The following is a 20,780-nucleotide window of genomic DNA, read 5'->3' on the forward strand; positions in this document are numbered from 1 at the left end:
ACTGTACAAATGACACAGGTCTGCATGAACATCCATTTATTACAGCAAAATATTTACACACAATGAATATATTCATATATTACAAAAAAAATACATTTAACTTAGAACTCCAGCTTAAAATGATACATGCAGGTAGGTGGTGCTTTGCATAAAAAAAAAAATTTAAAAAAATCACTGCAGCACTTTTCTAATGCTTCTATATCACACGTGTGAAATAAATCTGCATGAAGTACATATTAAATACCTTATTTTAAATTAATAACAATTCATTTACATTGGCATCTATTACATGTGATCATATATCACACTATATGAAAATAAAGCCTGAAAATTCATGGTTTTAATCTTGTAGGATATCTTGAAAAAGTTAAATCTGGATGAACAGAATGGAAAAACTTTACATAACAAACACCCCCCCCCCCCCCATAAAACGGCAGGAATCAAAAGATATGTATAAAAATAAAATTAAGGGCGTAACATTTGATACTTTTCACGTACTTCACACAAATGTTTAAAGTAATGAAGAGCTCAGAGAACATTCAGGGTAAGTGTTATGGGATCTCTAGTTTTAGTCATTACAGTTTGACACTTTATGAATAGTAGTTCATGACCAAACTAATGTATCTTAATTTCAGGTCTGGTCTTAGGTTTAGTCCTGTAACTGTAGTCCCAGCTGAAAGCTGTGTTCCCAAAACAATTGTCACAAAAGTAAATCCTTGGTTGCCTGAGGCTAAAAAGCCTCTCTTGACGAATTATGCTTACTTTAACAAAGCCACAGAAGCTAACTATCAGTGTCATTTTATCAAGCAAAAAAATCTTTGTTTTCTTCATTTGATCCACACAGAACTGTCAGCAGAGCCTTCATATGTGAACAATGTTACATTAGAGCAAAGCAGTGCCTTTTGCAGACATACCCAGTAGTCCATTCAGAGTTGTGACATTGCTGGGGAGAGGTGCACCATAGACCCTGATATAAGCTAAATAGCAACAAGGATTTAGTTTGATCTGATTTCCACATATAAATAGCCTTAAAAAGTGCAAACAGTAATGATTCACCGGCGCTTTGCATTAAGCAGTACATCAGTAACGGCTGACAACCGTTTTTTATTGACTAATGCTGGGGACCATCTCTCTAATGTTAGGTTTTTGTCATAAAAGAAACTGAACACAAGTATAATATTTGAAAGGATCTGGCTGTATTCAAAACCACCAACAAAATAATAGCCACAAACTCATCATGTAGTATACTCTACATACTGCAAACTGATTTCCATAGTGGTTGGCAGTTTAAACCATTAAATAAATCCATCTTTGCTTATTTACTGTCATGATTTAAGAAAAAAAAAATTACTAGAGAAACAATGACACCTATCTGATTATTGGAGGGAACCAATGTATCATCTGCATTTTGCCAAACTAAATCCCAACAATTGTAACACGATCTATACTTGTGAGGTAAACTTCTGTACATAGTTATTTTCCACATTTAGGCAAAAATCAACATGTCCAGCTATTTTGTTAGTGGTTTCAAATAAAGCTTCTGACTCTTCCTTAAACATAGAACAATATTAATATAATATAATAACAATAATATATATTCAATATTGTAGCCTTTTTTTTTTTAACCCTATTAGGTATAATTGAAATCAAGTATTTGTGGCTTATGCAACACAAAATTAACCCACACTCAGCAACTCCAAGCAGCTGCTGTTGCTGCCTTGAGGTGTTTTGTAAAAGCATGCAGCTGTATTTGTTAACCCTTTACTAGTTCAAAGATTTTTTTAGTCTGTGCGATTACTTTAGTTTTATTCCTTAGTTAATTGCTGTGGTAACACACCAAAATCGCTGCATGCTTTGGCTTGCAAATTGTGGATACAAACCAAAGTAAAATTTAGTATCATACAAAATATAAACTGAGCATGACTGTGCTTTACTGCTTCAGCTTATCCCATGAGTTTAAGCAGAGCAAAGCTAAGTGTTAAAGTTGGGATCTGTCAGTCAATCAAGACAAATTTTGTTTGAGGCCTGTTGTTGAAGACTTTTGCTTGTGCAGTGGTGTTCCATGGTTGCCTTTAAATGTTAGTAAAGACTTGTGTTGTAATTTAATGACAAAAAGAAAAACAAAAAAAGAGTTGCATTGGCTTCCAGTGTTTTGGGGGACTCTCTCTATCCCATTTTAGCGACGTAGCCAGATCCAGGTGTTAATAAGCCAGAAAGCCACTGTGGCAGAATACAGGATCACCTCTCGCTTGGAGCGTTCTTTGTTTTCTTCCTCCAGCAGCTGCAGACGTCGGTTGAGCTTCACGATCTAGATCACCACATAAATATGTCAACATTTATTTCTCCAATCTAACAGGGGGACAATAATTAGCTTAACTTGGATTTTGACTACCAAATAAACAAAAGACAAAAAGGACTGGTCCTTCTTGTAGATATAAATTATATGGAAAACACTAAGCACTCTGTTGTTTATGAAGTTGAACAATGGGCCTCATGCAAGAACCGTTCGTACGCACAGATTTGTTCTTAAATCGTCCGTACGAGTGATTTAAGAGAATTTGCGCATTCACCAATCTTTTCGTATTTTATGTTTTCTTTCAGGTACGAACAGAATTTACGAGTGATCCAGACCTGTCGTAGGAGTTTCGTAAAATAGTCCGCAGTTATTCAAATCACGTTTGCTTGACTAATGGATTGTATATTTAATTACTTTGAAGAAAACATAAATAAATATTATACCCCATAATTATGCTGACATTATTCTGTTTGACTTAAATTGTGCACTAATTGAAGGTTCATTTGAATTTGTAAATAACAAGGTCAATGGGAAGCGTAACCAGCGGCTGTCTTGCTACTTTTGGATGCCTTAGTGCGTCAGGCTCTTGGAAGAGACCGTGTGGAGACAGACGAATGGCTGACATCGTGATTAAGATTCCCAAGGACTGTGCTGCTACAAATATGCAGCTTGCTAGAGCCACAACTCCAGAGAAAAACACGCCGATCAAACCCGATTCCACCACACGTCCAGGTCCTCACCACCCTTGGATTTTTGGCCATCGGAACCTTTCAGAGGGAGATTGGAGACAGATCGGGGGTGTCCCAGTCCTCTGTGAGCCGTGCGCTCCCCTTGGTCATCAAAGCTCTCATCAGTTTATCACCCGTGCTACATCAGATTCCCATACGCCGCTGTCAAACAAGTACAAATTAAAGAGGGACTTTCATGCCGTGGCTGGACTGCCAATCATAATTGGAGCACGAGACACATATACGCATCAAAACACCCGTGCTGTCGTGGAGCGCACTGAGCTGAAGGCCAGGTGGGTGTGTCTCGATACCTCGTTCATGGCGCAATGTTGCCATGAACCAGGGTCTCCACCTGAACCAGCCCAGGAAGATCAGAAGGTGTGGTGCCAGAACACCCCCCTCATGGACCACCCCATCAAAGTGCCATCATGATGAGGCAACAACTGATTGCACGGCTTTAGTTGCAGTCATCGATCGCCTGCCCAGGGCGAGACGTTTTTTTTTTAAGCCATTTTCATATCAAACCATTTCTTTTTTTTATTTCGGTGACATGGTATTAACAGCACTCGTAATTGCTTCCCATTTCTTGGCTTCAGCAGGTCCCGTAATTCCACTGCTGACACTGCTAAAAATGACAGATTTTCCTTTTTGGATCTCTGAAAGCAGAACTTTAATCTCAGAGCCCGTAAAGTTGTTCTATTTGCGCCTTGATGCTGTTTTCATGACTCAACACTCAACACTTCCTGGCACAGGAGCAAGGAAGCACAGCTCCTAATATGGTATAATTTTGGGCGTGGAGTATGCAAATCTACTATCCTCGTGCACATACACTTAGATACACACAGGTGTGATTCATCATTTACGCAGGTCGTTTACACACTTTTTCCGAAGTTAAGAGCGTTTGTTGTGTTCGTACGAGACCTTCTTACGAAAAAAGAGAGAGAAATTTAGAATAAAAATACGAAAATGTTCTTGCATGAGGCCCATTGTCTGCTTTCAGGGGAAAGGTGTGCATAATCTGTCCCTTCTTTATGCCATTAATACTGCTTTTGTTTGTAACAACTGTAACTGACCACTGTGAGTTCTGCTCTGCCAGCATCCTTCAAATAAGCCCAATATATGCACTTTCTGTGGGTAAACATTATATCCTAATAGTTAATAGTGAATAACAGAGCAAACACTTTATGTCCAGCAGAGCACTGTGAAGGCATATTAAGCCTTTAACAGGGACACACATCATCGAAGCACCTGAGACATCGTACCTGCCGTCGCAGTGACGAAGCATCAACTAAGCCAGACTCATCAGGGTTCATATCCAGGTCCAGGTGTGTCCTGGGAGATGAACACATGTTAATTTAAACAGACGACTAAACTATCATGCTTAGTAGAATTAGCTCAAGTCAAACTGTACATCCACTGTCGTTAGAAAAGAAATCTTTAGAAGGAAGTTTTTACAGCATTATCAAATAATGCATCAAAGATTTATGCATCTTTGATGTTTCCAGAGTGTGACATCATGACAGATTTGAGAGGGAGAAGAGTGAAGAGAAACTGCCTATTTTCGTAAACAACTAGGTGAGCAACACACAGTCACAAGGAGCTACTTGTTTCATACCCTAACATTCATGACAGGAGAGAGACTCGTCTGCAAGACAGCTGGAACAGCTTCATAGAGATCAGTGAGATGAGTCAAGTCTGGCAAAAAGTCTTGTATTGTGTTTACAGATCTCAGATCAGCCAGGTAGTGTGAACTCGCTATGACTTCAAGCCTCCCAATCCCAAGGGAAACATGTTGTCTGGTGATAACAAAACAATCATCCGACAACACTGAAATCCGTGGCATGAACTTGACCGTAAACCTGACAGCTGTCCACTGAAACTTGGTTTCTCAGCCCCAGCATCCAGGGAAACTTTCTGAGTGCAGTGATTGATGGGAAATTTAAGGACAGAGAAAAGAAAAGAAAAAAAAAAAAGAAAAGAAATAAATCACCTGCGGTGGCTGTCATCGAGGACCTCTAGGACCTGCTGGTACGCACGACGAGTTGTTGACTGGATGTAAGACAGGAACCCCGCAGCTGTGAAGAGGTTGATGTTAGCATCTTCGGGGGAACAGAGGGGAGGACATAAACGAACAGGGGGAGCAGGAGGGGAGGGTGTTACACTGACAGAGGGATAAATGGAGACAAATAGAGGATAAAGAAGTGAATAAAGATTATACTTTTTAAATCCAAAGAAGAGTGATATCACAATCTATAAGGGAAACAGGGGTTTGTGATTGTGTCCTTACCTCATTTCAATCCTGCTGATTTGACTGGTCTGACGACCAGATATGTTGTCACTTGTGCTGCGCTCTCTCCGAGATCGAGCATGAATGTTGACCTATTTTAGATGCAAAGATTTTGGTTAGTGTCAGAATCACATCACAGGTTACAAATGAACAGGTTAAATAAGTAAAATAAGCCATAATTGATTGTTACCGTTTGTAAAACTAATGTAGAAAAAAAAAGTTTACAGGTTTGCCTGTGTAAAACATGTCCAACATTTCCTGTGAGGCAAAGAATCTGTGGGAATCTGTGCTCACATTCACTTCATCGATTAGACTGAATGCAAACCCAATTTTAAAAAAAGTTGGGATGCTGTCTAAAAAAGGTTAATAAAAAAAGCAAAGATTTTCAAGTCTCAAAAGCCAACATTTGACTATTTCATGAAAAATATTTTTTGGCAGCAATACATTTTTTAAAAGCGTGGACACGGGCAACATAAAGCTGGAAAAGAAACAGCTGGAGGAACATGTTGTAACTATGAAGGTCAACTGGTCAGAAACATGACTAAGGATAAAAAGAGCACCTTAAAGAGGCAGAGTCTCTCAGAATTAAAAGGTAGGCAGAGGTTAAGCCATCTACAAAAAATGCAACTGTGGAGTCATTTCAAAATAATGTTCTTTAGAGTAAAATTGTTAACACTAACAATATTCCATAATCTACAGTATGTAATATCATCAAAAGAATCAGAGAACCTGGAGACATCTCTTTGGGAAAATAAATATTAAATGTCCATGACCTTCAGGCCCTTCAAGCAAGGCTGCAGACTAAACTTAACCCTTTGATGGGATGGAAAAAGCTGTCATCTGAAAACCAAAATGGCATCTAAACTGGTTCTAGATCTTTAAAGTAGAGTTCACACATATATTAGCTTTGGAAAAACATGTATAAGGGCCTGTTATGGAGGAGTGAACAAGTAAATATGGACGCCTGACGTCGTCGAGGCGGCCTCCATCCTAGGCTAGATTAATGAGGAAAAAGTATTGACATCTTGTAGCCAGTACTGAATAATTCTAAGATTGGCTGCCCAGTTATAAGATCTAAAATCTTGAAGAGCAAGGCCTCCATCCGATCCGGTTCTCTGCAAACGCAATCTTCATATTCTTACGGGTTTTCCTTCCCAGATGAAAGAGGGTCATTAGACAATTTATTAAAAAAAAAAAAAAAACTGTTTCTAAATAAAGCAAGAACATCCAAGATTTCAATTCTATTTCAGAATTTCCTCAGAAATAAATGCAGATTAAATAATATTGCACAATCTAAAGATTTCCATAAAATGTCCAATGTCCAAAATTAAAGAAAAAAAAAAGATGATATAATACCACATGTAACCCAGACACAATGATTCACATTTCACTAATATTTGCTTACAGAACCTTTGGCAACAATGCCAGCCTCTACAAAGTATCTTGTAGTATATGTCTGCTGGTAGTTTCTATGTGTGTACATGTGAAGATTTTGCAAATTGCTGAATTGAGATTAGCGCTTCCTCTGATGTCACCATGGTAACGTAGGATGTTGCTGTTTTCTTGAAGATACCTGCACATGTGAGTTTTGCCGATAAGACAATAAGTAATGACTGCCACACCGAAGGTATAAAATAATACTAAAGACGGGAAGTCCTGTTGCCATATTAAAATGATTTTACAAGATCAGATGGGGAAAACAACTCTGTACTGTTTCAAGTTTGTACAAAGTCTGTGATAACAAAGCATAGAAGCAAGGCAAACTTATTGCAGCGCCAGAAACAAAACCATGCAGAGGAACTGGAACAATGAGTGTCTCTTTGGCTGTATCTTTTTCCTCCACCCCCCACTATGACGAGAGAGGGCAGGAGAGGCAGGAAATGCCAAAAGCATTGGCATCTCATACCAGGAAGCACAAGGTAGGGTAGGTTTGATAGGACACACTGAGAAAAATTTATCCCAAATATGAAACGCATAATATTACAATGTAGTTGAAGAAGCTTTAGTTTTGAGGCATTATTGCAAATACAACTTTCCAGTATTTCTCTTTCTCCCAGGATACTTCATTTGAAAAACAATTCATACCCTAGCAGGTCTAGTATTTGTTACTGTTAACCTTGTTTATACTTACCAACACTGCACAAATACTGACATTGCACATATATGGTTTTTAATTTTAATTTGAATACAAATATTATTAAATGATTATTTCTACTTTTATTCAAACATATTTCAGATTGATTGGATCTGTATGCAATATTTTTTAAAGAAACTTAATTGATGTAACTAGCTTGTGATATAGCTAAAATTAACACTAAAGTAAAATCGCTTAATCACACACACAAATATTATAATATCACAAATATCTGGATCGTCGTCAAGTTCAGTGAATTAATGAAAGTCACTGTAATCAAAAGGACATTTTAATGAGAGATATAAAAAAATAAAAAAACATAATAGAAATCTTTATATCACTTACAGCTTGGCTGGGGTTAGTCTGCGAGTTAGCAGTTTGTTCTGTTTCAAGAGAGTCCAGAGGCTGTTCTGTAAGGGTGAGAACACGAGGTGGGGCCTTCATGCTCAGGAGGTCCAGAGGTGGGACTGACTGAATTAAATCCAAGTCTCTGGGACAAGCGAATCTTGGATCCTCATCATCACCTGCAAACAGAATGGGTATAAGGGTTATGGATTATGGTGATGTTGTTTTTATGAATGCCTCTGCTCACTCCCTACATCTACTGGATGCTGCATATCACGGAACTTTGAGATTCCTAACTGGTTGTAAACCCCTCACACATCACTGTACATTGCACTCTTTCACAGACTGGTCTTCACTTTCCATGCACAGAACCACCCACTGGTATCTATTTGTCTATAAATCCATCATCGGACTACTCCCCTCCTATTTGTCCACATACATGACACGGAAACAGTCTGGATCGTAGCCTCCGGTCCCTGGACTACATCACGTTTGCCATCCCCTCAGTCCGTACTGAATTTGGAAAAAGGCCTTCTCCTACGCTGTGCCTGTAACCTGGAACAGGCTCCAGCAGAAGCTGAAGCTGTCCAGCTTTATTTCGCTAGGGGACTTCAAACTACATGTAGGAAGGCTGGTGAGATAGTCAGTGGGGTTCTACACATGTACTTAACTAGTTATTTTTTCTTTTGTACTTTGGTAGCTTGTATTAGTTATCCTATGTTCGTGTTTTGTTTTGTCTCTTATACGTTCAGTTAGTCTGTAACTTTGTGTTTTGCTGCTGCCTTTCCGGAAAAGGTCTCTCTTGTAAATGAGACCCTGGGTCACAATGAGATTTTACCTGTATAAATAAAGGTTAATAAATAAAAAATAAATAAGGTCACAACAGTTCACAAATTCTGTGCAGTATCCTAGTTATCCTAGCATAGTTTTATGTAAAATAGCATCATAAATTTTCGCCGGCCTCCTGGCCAGCTGTTTGAGGGCCCAGTAAAACTATTTTCATGGGGCCCAAAATCCCCTATCTATTTGTACCTGCAACAACAATCCTTTCAGGAACCTGCATCAGAGTAGCATGCGGTGGCAGGGGTTGCTGAAGTGGGACGGGCCCCGTTTGGCTCTCCATGGCTACTTTGAGAGTCTCGGGTATTCGCATGCGCTGACTGATGCCCTCTGTAAACTCCAGCTCAAAATGGATGCGGTTCATCTCAGCCACCTCTACTGAGGGGGTGAAAGTCGGCCCACTCATCCAGCCTGCAATCACATTGAATGGAAAAACATGGTAAAGATATACAAAGTATGAGAAAGTAAACATCCATTACTTCTTTAAGCCCAAAATGACAACAGCCCATGACAATGCAACAGAAACTCCCGTTGCAACATTTTAGTTTTAATTTTTCAATTTCAGCTCAAGCTTGCATTCCTTACAATACTTGGGACAAAAATATACCAATCGACCCTGGGATTAGATTAAGCATAACAGTCCTTCAGACTATTACTGGGCTCAGGGACCACCAGGGTAAGGGTTCAGATACATTAGCCTAAACCCAGGCAATTCCTTTACCTAACCTACTTCTGGCTAATCTGGTCACACAAAACAGAAGTGGATGAGATGAGATCTTGCGCTCCAGCAATGGCAAATCAGACTGTTTTGCCCACATCTCTTGAGAGATAGCTCCTTTAGCTCCATTCTACTCAATAGGCTCACCAAGCACTATACATAAACAGCATGAGACTCCTGTTGGACAAGGGGAGGACCCTGTGTCTACAACAGTGAAGCCTGATGCTGAAACATCTATCCAAGGGTGGAATGCACAATCTTGTCTAATAATGAATAAATCAAAATTTGGATCTTGAGTTGCAGCTCCATTTGTGGGATTTGGTGGGATTCTTAATCAGAAACAGATGTTCAAATCTCAATAATCCTCCATCCTAAAATTATTGTTAATTATTATAAGATTGCACTGACTGTAGTGATGTAATAATACCATATGCTTTGGATGGTGCCATCTTTAAATGTGACCGTCAGTAGTGTACAAGCCAAGTATTTGGGCGATCAGTTAAAACAGCATCATAGCGACTTATTTTAAACGACAGTGTCAGTCAGCCCAGGCTAATTAGCAGTTACAACCCGCAACACAATCTTTAGCGTGCCTAAAAAAAAGCATGTGCGGTTGAAGAGTCAAACCTTAGGGGGTAATACGGTGGAAGCTAATGGGGTGGAGCATTAGAAGTCAATAAATAATGTATGAGAAATAGCATTTAATGTTGTGTTGCGTGAAATTACATAAGACTGGCATATGCCAGTTACACTCATGTGAGTGTAGCTGTTGTTGGCACGCGGTTTCAATGTCACTGAATGAAAATCCATGTAAGACGCCATGTTTAGCCGGTGTGTAAGCTAATATCTAGCTAATTTGGTATTATTATGCTCAGTCTGATAAGCGTTGGTAGCTGTTTTTATTTAGTATGTTAGCTCAACTGTGCGTTGAAAACTACTGACTGTCTGCGGTATCAGGCGGGGTTGACAAGATATTTAACTACTATGACGACTTACCGTGCAGGTTTTAGCACCAGGGTTTAAATTACCATGAGTCAAAACGCTGTTCGTTCTATCACATAAACAGCATCAACCAGGACGAACATCGAGCGAAACCGAAAAACGTTCCAGCACTAGACTCATGTAAAGTAGGTGTAGCTGTCAATGCTCACGTCGTGTAACTGTTGGGGCGGAGCATATGATCTACGTTGTCAACACCATCGAGTCGCAATAGCAAGTGTTCCAAGGTCTGAAAACGAGCGTACCCAATAACTACACTGACATTAGGAGTGTTTCCTTAAAAAGCATTCTGGTTGAGCTGTTCAATATTTACGTGAATGGAATGTAATTTTTTATACGTTCACCGAGGTTCGTTTGTGTTTTTCAGCTTTCATACATGATGTATATTATATACATGATGATGCATAGATACAGATAATAAATACAGAGCACTGATGGGAGTTCCGTTGGACCTGAGTGCATCAGTACATATGATTTCCTCTCTTGGGCAGACATCTTTGGCCACCTTTAAATATTTGTTCAGAGGTGTTTAGGAAGAGAATTTTGGAAAGATCAACAGTTCAAATAATTAATATGTGAAAGGTGCACCCCCAGTGTCCATTTGAAGAATGCCACAGAGTATTTTAGATACTTTTAACTGCAGAAGGAGACAGTAATTCCTCCTTCCTGTAGTTAATTTACTGTAGGTTTCCAAACCACTGTTTTAGGAGTTTTGTTTAAACAGCAGGATGTACAATGTTTGCAGGTTTGGTACGTTTGCAGCATATGATTCATGTAAGTTCTTCATACATTGCTGTATACAATAACAAGACGAGACGCACTGAGATATGAAAATTCTATGATTTACCACTATGCCCACGTTTAATCCTACAATAACTATGACGATTACATGTTTCATCTTGTTGTTTGTTTGACACAGTGCTTCTGAGATCCATTCTTTAGATAAAAACATAATGCAAAGGAAGGTACAACCCCTTTTAATTCTCAGGTATTATATAACCGGATATGATTTAATTTATTTTATCATTCATCTGGTCCTCAGGGGCCCGTTGCACAAAAGTAGGATAAGGGATTAAGCCGGGATATGTTGGCTGTCCTGGATCAACTTATCCGTGATCCAGTTGCACAAAAGTGGGATATGTTCAGACCTAAGTTACCATGGAGATTTATTCTGTGAAGCTAGCCTGCTCCAGACCAGGCTAAGTTCCACGATCTATTTAATCTCATTCCTTATCTCAGTCAGCGGTCGCCACAAATGGAAACCAATATTTATTCCACTGCCTAGAACATATTGTTAAAACATTTAACTATACCCACTATCATTATTGAAACATTTGTGATCATTAATTACAATAATTTTAGATAACTGATGATTTTAGATGAACCACTAGATAATTTAGTTTCCCACAGACTACACATAAAGTACATCACCATATAAATATAAATACACATTAGAGAGTACCATGATGTTCCTTTATTGAACAAGGATGAATCAAAGCAAGTAAACCATCAGCTCAAAACTGAAGTCACACAGTGCTCTACAAGACAAAAAGCACAGAATCAAAGCATGCAGTTTGAGACAAACTGTTTGTAAAAATGGGCTATACAAATAAAATTGCCTTGCCTATACAGCACAAAAACCTAACAAAAATTCCTCTGCCATTGCAGGCCCAACTTAAATAAACATGCAATATTAATTAAAATTATTTAACACATATTGGTCTCCGACCAGCCGACCACAGTCGTCATCCGGGAAGATGGCAGGATTGTCCGAGTCTGAGAGCTGGCACTGGGGCCCTCTCCTTTCTCAGGCAGGCCACATTCTGGAGGACAGCACAGGCCACAATGATATCACATGCCCTGTCTGGGCTGACTCTCAGGTGGGTCAGACACTGAAAGCGTGCCTTCAGTAGGCCAAATGTCATTTCGATCCGGGCCCTTGTTCTGGCATGGGCATGGTTGTATGCCAGTTGTGCCTCCAGAGGGTCTGCAAATGGAGTGAGCAGAAAAGGCTGGCAGGCATACCCTCTGTCACCCAGCAATACACCCAGGAATTCACCTGTGAATACAAAATGTTACCATCACAACCTCATAAGTAGTGACATTCTTAACACAGCCATGATGTTAAAAGTGGTTATCAATAGAGGTTCTGTGGCTCACCTTGTGATAGGCGCCGATAGATCTCCGAGTTCCGAAACACTCGGGAGTTGTGGACCGAGCCGGGCCACTTTGCCACAACATTACTGAACAAATAGTTAGCATTGCAGACCATCTGAAATGATAAGATGTTAAACCAATTAATGCACAGTACAGGCAATGTGTGGGCAGGCACATTCTTAATAAAAAGTACACTTGTTAAGTATTTGTCAGGGGACTTACCATTCTGCAGGATGTTCTTATATTTTACTTTGACTTGCTGCCATGTCCGTTTTGGCCCAGTCATGTTAAATCTACACGCACAAAAACACACACAATGAAACAGTGGAGGAGCATGGAGTTACATTTAGATAATTTCACTCACATGCAGTCAATTTCAACTTATTCATAATCAAAGTAGGCTACAAATATCTTTTCAAATATCGTCACCTTCCTAAAATAATCGCATAAGTCATTTTTTCAGGTTTTTCAGGAAACACAAAAAACTCCCCCCAAAAGTGAAATTATAGCATAAAATAATAATTTCAGTCAGTAAGTATGTATCAAAGGATGCTTGACATAAGAACACTTATTGTTTTTCATAAAAACTAAGATTAAATAAATGACTTAGGCATCTTTTGGACCACACCTTTGATGCCAAAAAATGACTTGGGCGATTATTTTAGGAAGGTGTCGATATGTTAATTAACATTTTATTTGGATTGTAGCCTAATTGTGATAGTTTCAGTGGAGTGGTGAGTGTGTATTTGTGCAATACTTCCGCATTCAGGCGGTCAGCAATGGTTTGCCACGCTTGCTCCCTTTGTTTTTTAACTGTGGCAGTATTTCCTTTTTGTTTTATTTTCTCCTTCACCTCTTCATAGGTTTCCATTAATAATTCTTGCTCCGCCATGGTGAATCAGTGAATCTATGATCGATCGTGAGGTCTATTTAAGCAAGCCGTGTGCAGCACTTATCCAGGATCGCTTTCACCTGGCTTGATGAATCCGTGTCTGCTCATCCTGGCGTGGCCTTTGTGCAACCAACTAAGGTGCTGTTTACACATACCTGGGTATTTTGATAAACGCATATTTTCTAACCTTCGTTTGCAAAAATAACTAGGTGCACACAGCCCTGTTTAAAAAAAAAAAAACACGTCTACATTGATCAGCATAAAAACGCTATCAAGAGCTGTTAAATTACGCAGTGTTAGAACAATGAGAATTCCACACAAGCTAATCAGAAGCCTAATAGAGAACCGCTGACAGGAAGAACTTCGAAAAAAAATGTATTTCGTTGTTCCTATGTTTCCCAAACGTATTATGTGAGGTACTGTACAGTTCTTCACACAGCAGTGATTTCCAGGCATGTTCTTGCAATTCCGGACTGTTTAAACTTACTGATTTAAAAACACACGCGTACACTGTAAACGAACGGAGAGAATGGCGTTTTCTCGCTAGCATCCTGCCAACATGGCGGATAGGGGCGGGGCTCTGTACTATGACGACAACTCCTCGTTCTCAATTGCCCAAAACTCCGTTTTTGTCTCTTTCAACCAGTTTACAGTATACACAAACGCTAAACTGAGTTTTTAAAAAATCTCCACTTTTGCCGGAGTTTTTTTTTTTTATGCCTCGTTTTCGGAGGAAAAGACTCCGTTTGTGTATAAACGAAAGGCACAAACGAAGGGAAAGGTCTTCATTTATCAAAATACCTGGGTATGTATAAACAGCACTGGGCGCCCTACCCAGGCTCCGCCCTCGCAGTGATGCAAACCCTCCGGCTCTGCTTTGAAAGTCTATGTTAATCAGGCTATGGGCGCCCATGTTTTGGATTCCTTGAACCTGGCTAAGTATAATTCATCCTGGATGTCTTAATCCTACTTTTGTGCAACGGGCCCCAGGTCTTGAAATTACAACAACCTCAACAGCATGCAATCTGTTTCACTTCGTCTGGATTTATTTATCTAAAAAAAAAAAAGAAGATATGATTTAACTGATCATCATCAGCTGTGAGCACCTCCATAAAAGATTGACAGTTTGCCCGTCTGGAGCTTTCAGGTGTGTGTTAACAAAACGTCAAAGTGGAAAGACATAAACAATGAGAACCAATTGTCGCTGCCCATCAATCTTAGAAGGGTCCAAACTATTTGGATTCATTCATACATATCATATCATATATATATATACATATACACACACACGTATAGGCTACATATATATATGTATGATAATAGAATAAATTATCGCTAATTTGGTCAGAAATGGCAGCGACAACATGAGCAGAAAATAGAACACTAAGTTGTTGAATGAAAGCGGCGGTTACAGCGTTTAGAAATACAACTCCCACACTTCCAACGGCTTCCTAAACACTGCGCATGCGTCGTAGATCTGGCCATTATTTTGTCCTCCTCAAGCTTCAAATGAACAACGGGCTAAGCTCTCCTGGAAATGAATTAAATATTAATTCACGAAGAGAGAATTTTTTCCCTCTTGTTTCTCACCGCCGGCGTACATGGAGTGTCTCGGTCAGTAGCTCGTTGTCTCGCCAGGCTGTTCGGTCCTCCGTTGGACTTGAAGGCCGAAAACAGTGCTCGGAGTGACAGCCCGGTTAAAGCTAGCTTCCTAGACAGCTGCGAGGGGAGGAAAAAACTGAAAGCACCATTTGATAACTTTGGAAAGACAGAGCTGTGACTGCTGCTCTGTCCAACCTTCAGAGGGGATGGCACACCTTCGAGACATGCAGAACCAGGTAGAGAAACCCTCTGTCACCTCGCTTATTCTTGTCCAAGACAATCTGAACCCCCATGTCTGCCAGGCTTTTCAGGAATAGGGTGGGTGGGGGTCCAAGCCATCAATATAAGTGATAAAACATTGTGTGCACTATATGACCTCATTTATGTTTCATGTTCTTGGTGATGGTGATAAAGTCAACAAAGTGATATTTGTATTAAAATTTCATCAGTGTGTGTGCAATAATATTTTAAAAATCTCTTATTGTTTCGCAATTGTAGTTGTCACATGCCATATCGAGAGACTAACCACTGAACTTTGAAGTGTCTTGCTTTTTTAATTACAGGATGGCCCAAAGTTTAATCTAGAGTCTAGGCAATTATATGAATTATGACTTGATAGATGGGTATTGACATAGATAATAAAGGTTAACTATCCAGTAGCTACTGTGCTGTGAATGTGCCTGAGCATGAGACACACCCACTCATGCACACAAATTGAAATATAAGCACTATCATGATGACATATACTCAGTGGCTGTGTGCTGACTTTGTTGTCACCTGACCAGAATACCCGGCTGGACCCCGAGGAGTACTTCACCAAGCAGGAGCGGATTGGGAAGGGCTCTTTTGGAGAGGTGTACAAAGGCATCAACAACCGCACCAAAGAGGTGGTGGCAATTAAAATTATCGACCTGGAGGAGGCAGAGGATGAGATAGAAGACATTCAACAGGAGATCACAGTATTGAGCCAGTGTGACAGTCCTTTTGTTACCAAGTATTTTGGATCGTACCTGAAGGTGAGATAATGACATAATGTCTGAGGTGTAGCCTACATATTCTCAGTTTTCAGCATGCACACAACACTGTACTATATAGACAGTGGTGAAGCAGAGATTTTAAATATCAAAACCTGAACATATTTCACCAAGTATGTTCTTTTCCCATCAGGGGACAAAGCTGTGGATTATCATGGAGTATTTAGGTGGAGGATCTGCACTGGATCTGGTAAGAAGATTTATTTATTTATTTTTTTTACACAGTTTACAAGGTTTTAAACTAATCTCAACAATATGGCACTTTGCATACTTTAAAAGCAAAACTTGGTTTGTCCTTGTCCTTCTCTCTCCAAACATTCACTGATACATATGTTGACATTTCATCATCGTAGCTCCGCCCGGGACCTCTTGAAGAGACCTACATTGCTACTATACTAAGGGAAATACTTAAAGGACTGGAGTATCTGCACTCTGAAAGGAAGATTCACAGAGACATTAAAGGTAATAAGCCCTGTGCCCTGATGCGGAATAATTAGTGCTGAACTCTGTTTAACTGTTCGTAACCTTATAGATATCATTTGAAACCATTTCACTTTGTTGTCGGTACAAAGTCAGATATTATACTCATAACTCGTAGTAGCGGTGTGGTGTACTGCATGAGACTTCTAACTTTTAGATGCTGTAATTCAAGATACCTCTATCAGCATAAACAGTGCTGTGTAACAAGGCAAAAGACTGAATGTTATGACAAGTGAGCTGCTGCAGAAGGAAATGCATGTCGAGTCTTAACCAGATGCTGGGCAGAATAAACCTGAAATATGCCAACACATTTACTGGCAGCATCTGAGCTTGTAATCTCACAACACAACTGCAGCTGTTATATTCATGCACATCATGTATGATTTAGTGCTCAGTTTTTTGGGCTCCGTGTAAGTAATCTTGTTGTCTTAATTCCCTGTGACTTAAGGATTCACCACTTTGTAACACCAAAAGAGAAATTAGATTTTAAATGTTCGGTAAACAACTTGTAGGTGTAATATTTAAATTATTCCGTACAAACACACAGAATATCTCCCGATGTGTAAAGCTGTTGTCACAATGGAACTTGAGAATGGATGTGTCCATATGTGCATCCATCTGTCATATGAGCGGGGAAATCTATTGATAACTTTATTTATAACATAATAACTTGTCATTTTTTGTTGAATTGGACTCCATCATATATGTTAGCTATGTGTTTATTGTTATTTTTTTTATTTGATTTTATTTTATTTTTAACACGTCATATTCAAGACCATCATAGCAGATCAAGAATCTTTATTGTCACTATGCAGGCATAATGAAATTTTGAAAATACCAGAGGCAAACCTAGCTTACTGTTGCTTGTGTTTTGACTCTCTTCCTCCAGCCGCCAATGTGCTCTTGTCGGAGCAAGGCGACGTGAAGCTTGCAGATTTTGGGGTGGCAGGACAGCTGACAGATACCCAGATCAAGAGGAATACATTTGTTGGCACACCTTTCTGGATGGCTCCAGAGGTCATCAAGCAGTCAGCCTATGACTTCAAGGTGCGGCGAGTCTGTAGATGGGACAAGAGACAAGCTGAATAAATGCTTTGAATAAGCTTCAACTTTAGTTCTGTTTACTTGTTTTATTCCTCACTTTGTAGGTCAAGATATGTTTTTATAGTTGTGTTACACTGAGTTCAAAAGAAGATAGTTTTGTCGTAATGAAAAGAGACATTCCATAAAATTTACATTTTGCTACATTTTGACTCATCTTTCCAATTCCAGTGTATGTATGAAATGCGAACCCAGTTAACATGCAGTTTCTCTCCTTCAGGCTGATATCTGGTCCCTGGGAATCACTGCCATTGAATTGGCCAAAGGGGAACCCCCAAACTCCGATCTACACCCAATGAGGGTCCTTTTCCTGATCCCCAAAAACACTCCCCCTACATTGGAAGGTCCTTATAGCAAACCTTTTAAAGAGTTTGTGGAGGCTTGTCTAAATAAAGACCCTCGTTTTGTGAGTATAACGCGTGCATCCACCTACAAGTATAGGTAGCAGAAAAAAAAGCTGAATCAGACACGTGCATTTGGGCTGAATAAGGTCAGAATTGTGGCAAGTAGTGTTCTGAGTGCAGACTAAGTAAAACATGAGTGTTTTTATCCTACCAAATATTTAGTGATTGGATTAGCATGTCTGTTTCTTAATTAGGAATTAGAGTTTGTTCTGTGCTTTGTCAAATATTTCAACATGATCTTAATCACATTCACATTCCAAGCTTTCTTTTTAGATTTTTAAGTATAATAAAAAAAGAATAAAGATTTCCAAATCATCGAAGAGAAAGGGTATTAAGTGCACCAAATCACGTTCTTGATAAACATCAATTAGCTGTCATTTGACTAATGGTAGAACTCTTACCTCAAATGTAATGTTGTTGTTTTTTTTTTTCTTCTTAACTCCAAATATATTGTGCATGAATGTTCATCTGCTGCTCTCTGTATTCCTTCTCCGCACAGAGGCCGACTGCCAAAGAGCTGCTGAAGCACAAGTTCATCACACGTTACACCAAGAAGACAGCTTATCTGACAGAGCTCATAGACCGTTACCGACGCTGGAAATCAGAGGGACATGGGGAGGAATCCAGCTCTGACGACTCAGATATGTTAGTCTCAACAACACAGATTTATTCACACAATCAAAGTGTCCTCTCTGCCTTTAAGAATCTCTTCAAGACTCGTCTCTTCTGAGAACCCCTAGTCTGGACTCATTTGCACATGTGTATCCGTTGTTACTTGCACTATGTAATTAAGATAGCTTTAAACTGATTGAGCACTGAATATATATACCCAGGGTTTCTTATCACCTGGAAGTTTTAACATTGTTACCTCTTTTGTAAGTTGCTTTGGATAAAAGTAAACGTAAATTATGATTTATTTTTGAACCAGCAGTTCTTCTGATGGATCATTTGTTGAATGTCCTAGTTTTTCATTTACTTAGCATGAGTATTTTTAAATCTATCAGATCAGTTGATTTCTCTTTTTTTTTATGTAAATCATGAAAGGAGATGATCCACTGTTTAAACTCAACCCATTGTTTGGCTAAAATCTTGGCTAAAATATCCATATTTTATTCAGACTTCCCCCTCTTTTTTTTGTCCTTTCTTCAGGGATGCTGATGGAGATGTAGATCAATGTCCCATGTGGACCTTCCCCACAGTCAGACCGACCTCTATGAACAAATTGCAGAAGGGCTACACACACACAGATTCAGAGGTGAGAAACATCCAGTACAGACAATAGTACAGTAATATCTGTCTTTTTTTGTTTTCCTAACACCCTATTTATATTTGCAGTCAGGAGATTCTATGAAGAGGCAACCTAAATCACAATGCCTGTCTGCTTTGGTAACACCAATCTTCAGAGAGGTAGGCCAAACTATACCTTTTAATTGGATCTGGAATTAAATTACATAATGAATCGGTATGAAAATAATTTGCTGAGACTGGTATAGATTTAATTTCTGATTGACAGTGAGGCAGTCTGATCAGGCTTGGAATTGAATATTTGCTACCAGCTACCCAAGCTTGATTCACTAATCATCAATAGAGTTAGAAATTAGGCAAAAATGGCCCCCACCCTAATACTTTTAATTAGTAAAAATAACTACTTAAGTAGCTGTTTTTTTTTTTTTTTTTTTTTTTTTTTTAAATAAATCAGGAAATGGAAAAAGACAAAAAAAATAATAATAATTAAATTTAAGTTGAAAATTGTTTCGTGCTACTTGCAAGTTAATCCAGAGAAAAACAAAAGTCAATTCATTGTCTTTTAAATAGACAGTTGCTTAATCTGTGGCACTTATATTGTTTGTTTGGAGCTTCGAAGCATGAAACATTTCTTTTTTCTTTTTCTTCACCACCAGTTGAAGGACAAGCGGCGAGCTAGCGGCGGTGGAGTGGGAGCCATTGAGGAACTGGAGAATGCCTTCAACCTGGCAGAGGAGTCCTGTCCAGGCATCTCTGACCGTCTTGTCACACACATGATGGAGAGAGTGTGCAGGTGATCTGCCAACCTATCAACTGGGGTGTGTGTTATGCAACAGAAAACGCACTCATTTTATTCTAACCTTATACTTCATGTTGTTCTTTCAGGTTTTCGTTAAACGGTAACACCACTCCATCTTCGCGGTGAAACCCCAACTGGATGTAATGTGACTGAACCCACCCCACCTCCCTTTTTTTCAGCCTCCCAGACCCACCCAACTTCGCTGATAAGGACCACAGATGAACCCCACCCCCCAACCTCTGCCACCTTCCCCTGTCCCCTCAGAGATCTTTTGATTAGTAATGATTAAATATTTTTACAGTTTTTCTTTGAGAGCGGAGAGTATTTAAGACAAAAAAGCCATGACATTTAGAGCATTGTGTATAACTGTTAGTGAAAGAAGTTCAGCTATAATAAAGTCTATGAAAAATATCCCAGTCTTTAGTGTATTGAGTTCCAGTAACTTACCTCATCAAGTCTTATACTTTGGCCGACTCAGACACCACACCCTATTTTAGTGCAGTAGTTCAACTCATTTTTATATCGTAAAACACTTTGCTTTATTGATCTAAATCCACAAAATGGTTATCCATTCATTTTCTATACCTGCTTAATCCAATTTAGAGTCAATTTAAATTTCATCATAATCCCAGAGTTTGTGGCAAAATTAAAGGATAGTGTTGACACTTAAATAGGTCACAGAGGTAGCTTCCTCTTTATTGAATCTTATGTGATTAAAT

General features: G+C 39.2%; 2 protein-coding genes and 1 long non-coding RNA gene across 3 annotated transcripts; 1 reads left to right on the forward strand and 2 right to left on the reverse strand.

Moving 5' to 3' along the window:
- Positions 1 to 21: 21 nt before the first annotated feature.
- Positions 22 to 10,505, reverse strand: mffb (mitochondrial fission factor b). The gene is made up of 7 exons (XM_075484046.1): positions 10,345 to 10,505; positions 8,823 to 9,041; positions 7,791 to 7,969; positions 5,312 to 5,403; positions 5,015 to 5,185; positions 4,287 to 4,356; positions 22 to 2,308 (listed from the first exon to the last, which is right to left on the reverse strand). Exons 2-7 carry the CDS (start codon positions 9,034 to 9,036, stop codon positions 2,177 to 2,179), a joined length of 858 nt encoding a protein of 285 aa, XP_075340161.1. The 5' UTR covers positions 9,037 to 9,041; positions 10,345 to 10,505; the 3' UTR covers positions 22 to 2,176.
- A 1,319-nt stretch (positions 10,506 to 11,824) lies between these two features.
- Positions 11,825 to 12,797, reverse strand: LOC142398428 (uncharacterized). The gene is made up of 3 exons (XR_012772792.1): positions 12,727 to 12,797; positions 12,508 to 12,619; positions 11,825 to 12,406 (listed from the first exon to the last, which is right to left on the reverse strand). It is a non-coding gene; the product is annotated as an uncharacterized LOC142398428 (long non-coding RNA).
- A 2,067-nt stretch (positions 12,798 to 14,864) lies between these two features.
- On the forward strand, positions 14,865 to 20,475 carry stk25b (serine/threonine kinase 25b). The gene is made up of 11 exons (XM_075484047.1): positions 14,865 to 15,234; positions 15,784 to 16,014; positions 16,166 to 16,222; positions 16,386 to 16,494; positions 17,402 to 17,559; positions 17,834 to 18,019; positions 18,517 to 18,662; positions 19,167 to 19,272; positions 19,353 to 19,424; positions 19,919 to 20,055; positions 20,148 to 20,475. The coding sequence occupies exons 1-11, from the start codon at positions 15,205 to 15,207 to the stop codon at positions 20,185 to 20,187; spliced, it is 1,272 nt and encodes a 423-aa protein (XP_075340162.1). The 5' UTR covers positions 14,865 to 15,204; the 3' UTR covers positions 20,188 to 20,475.
- Positions 20,476 to 20,780: the final 305 nt, after the last annotated feature.

This window comes from Odontesthes bonariensis, chromosome 14 (genome assembly GCF_027942865.1).
Source record: "Odontesthes bonariensis isolate fOdoBon6 chromosome 14, fOdoBon6.hap1, whole genome shotgun sequence".
In the NCBI taxonomy this organism is placed as follows: Eukaryota; Metazoa; Chordata; class Actinopteri; order Atheriniformes; family Atherinopsidae; genus Odontesthes; species Odontesthes bonariensis.

Bases quoted from the DNA above. Each gene is read 5' to 3' on its own strand.
- stk25b (XM_075484047.1), top strand. From the start codon at position 15,205: ATGGCACACCTTCGAGACATGCAGAACCAG. The intron at 18,020-18,516 runs GTGAGTATAACG...TTCTCCGCACAG, and splicing joins TAAATAAAGACCCTCGTTTT to AGGCCGACTGCCAAAGAGCT. The intron at 19,273-19,352 runs GTGAGAAACATC...TTATATTTGCAG, and splicing joins ACACACACACAGATTCAGAG to TCAGGAGATTCTATGAAGAG.
- mffb (XM_075484046.1), bottom strand. From the start codon at position 9,036: ATGAGTGGGCCGACTTTCACCCCCTCAGTAGAGGTGGCTGAGATGAAC. The intron at 5,186-5,311 runs GTAAGGACACAA...TCCCTCTGTCAG, and splicing joins ATCAGCAGGATTGAAATGAG to TGTAACACCCTCCCCTCCTG. The intron at 2,309-4,286 runs GTACGATGTCTC...GTGGTGATCTAG, and splicing joins CTTCGTCACTGCGACGGCAG to ATCGTGAAGCTCAACCGACG.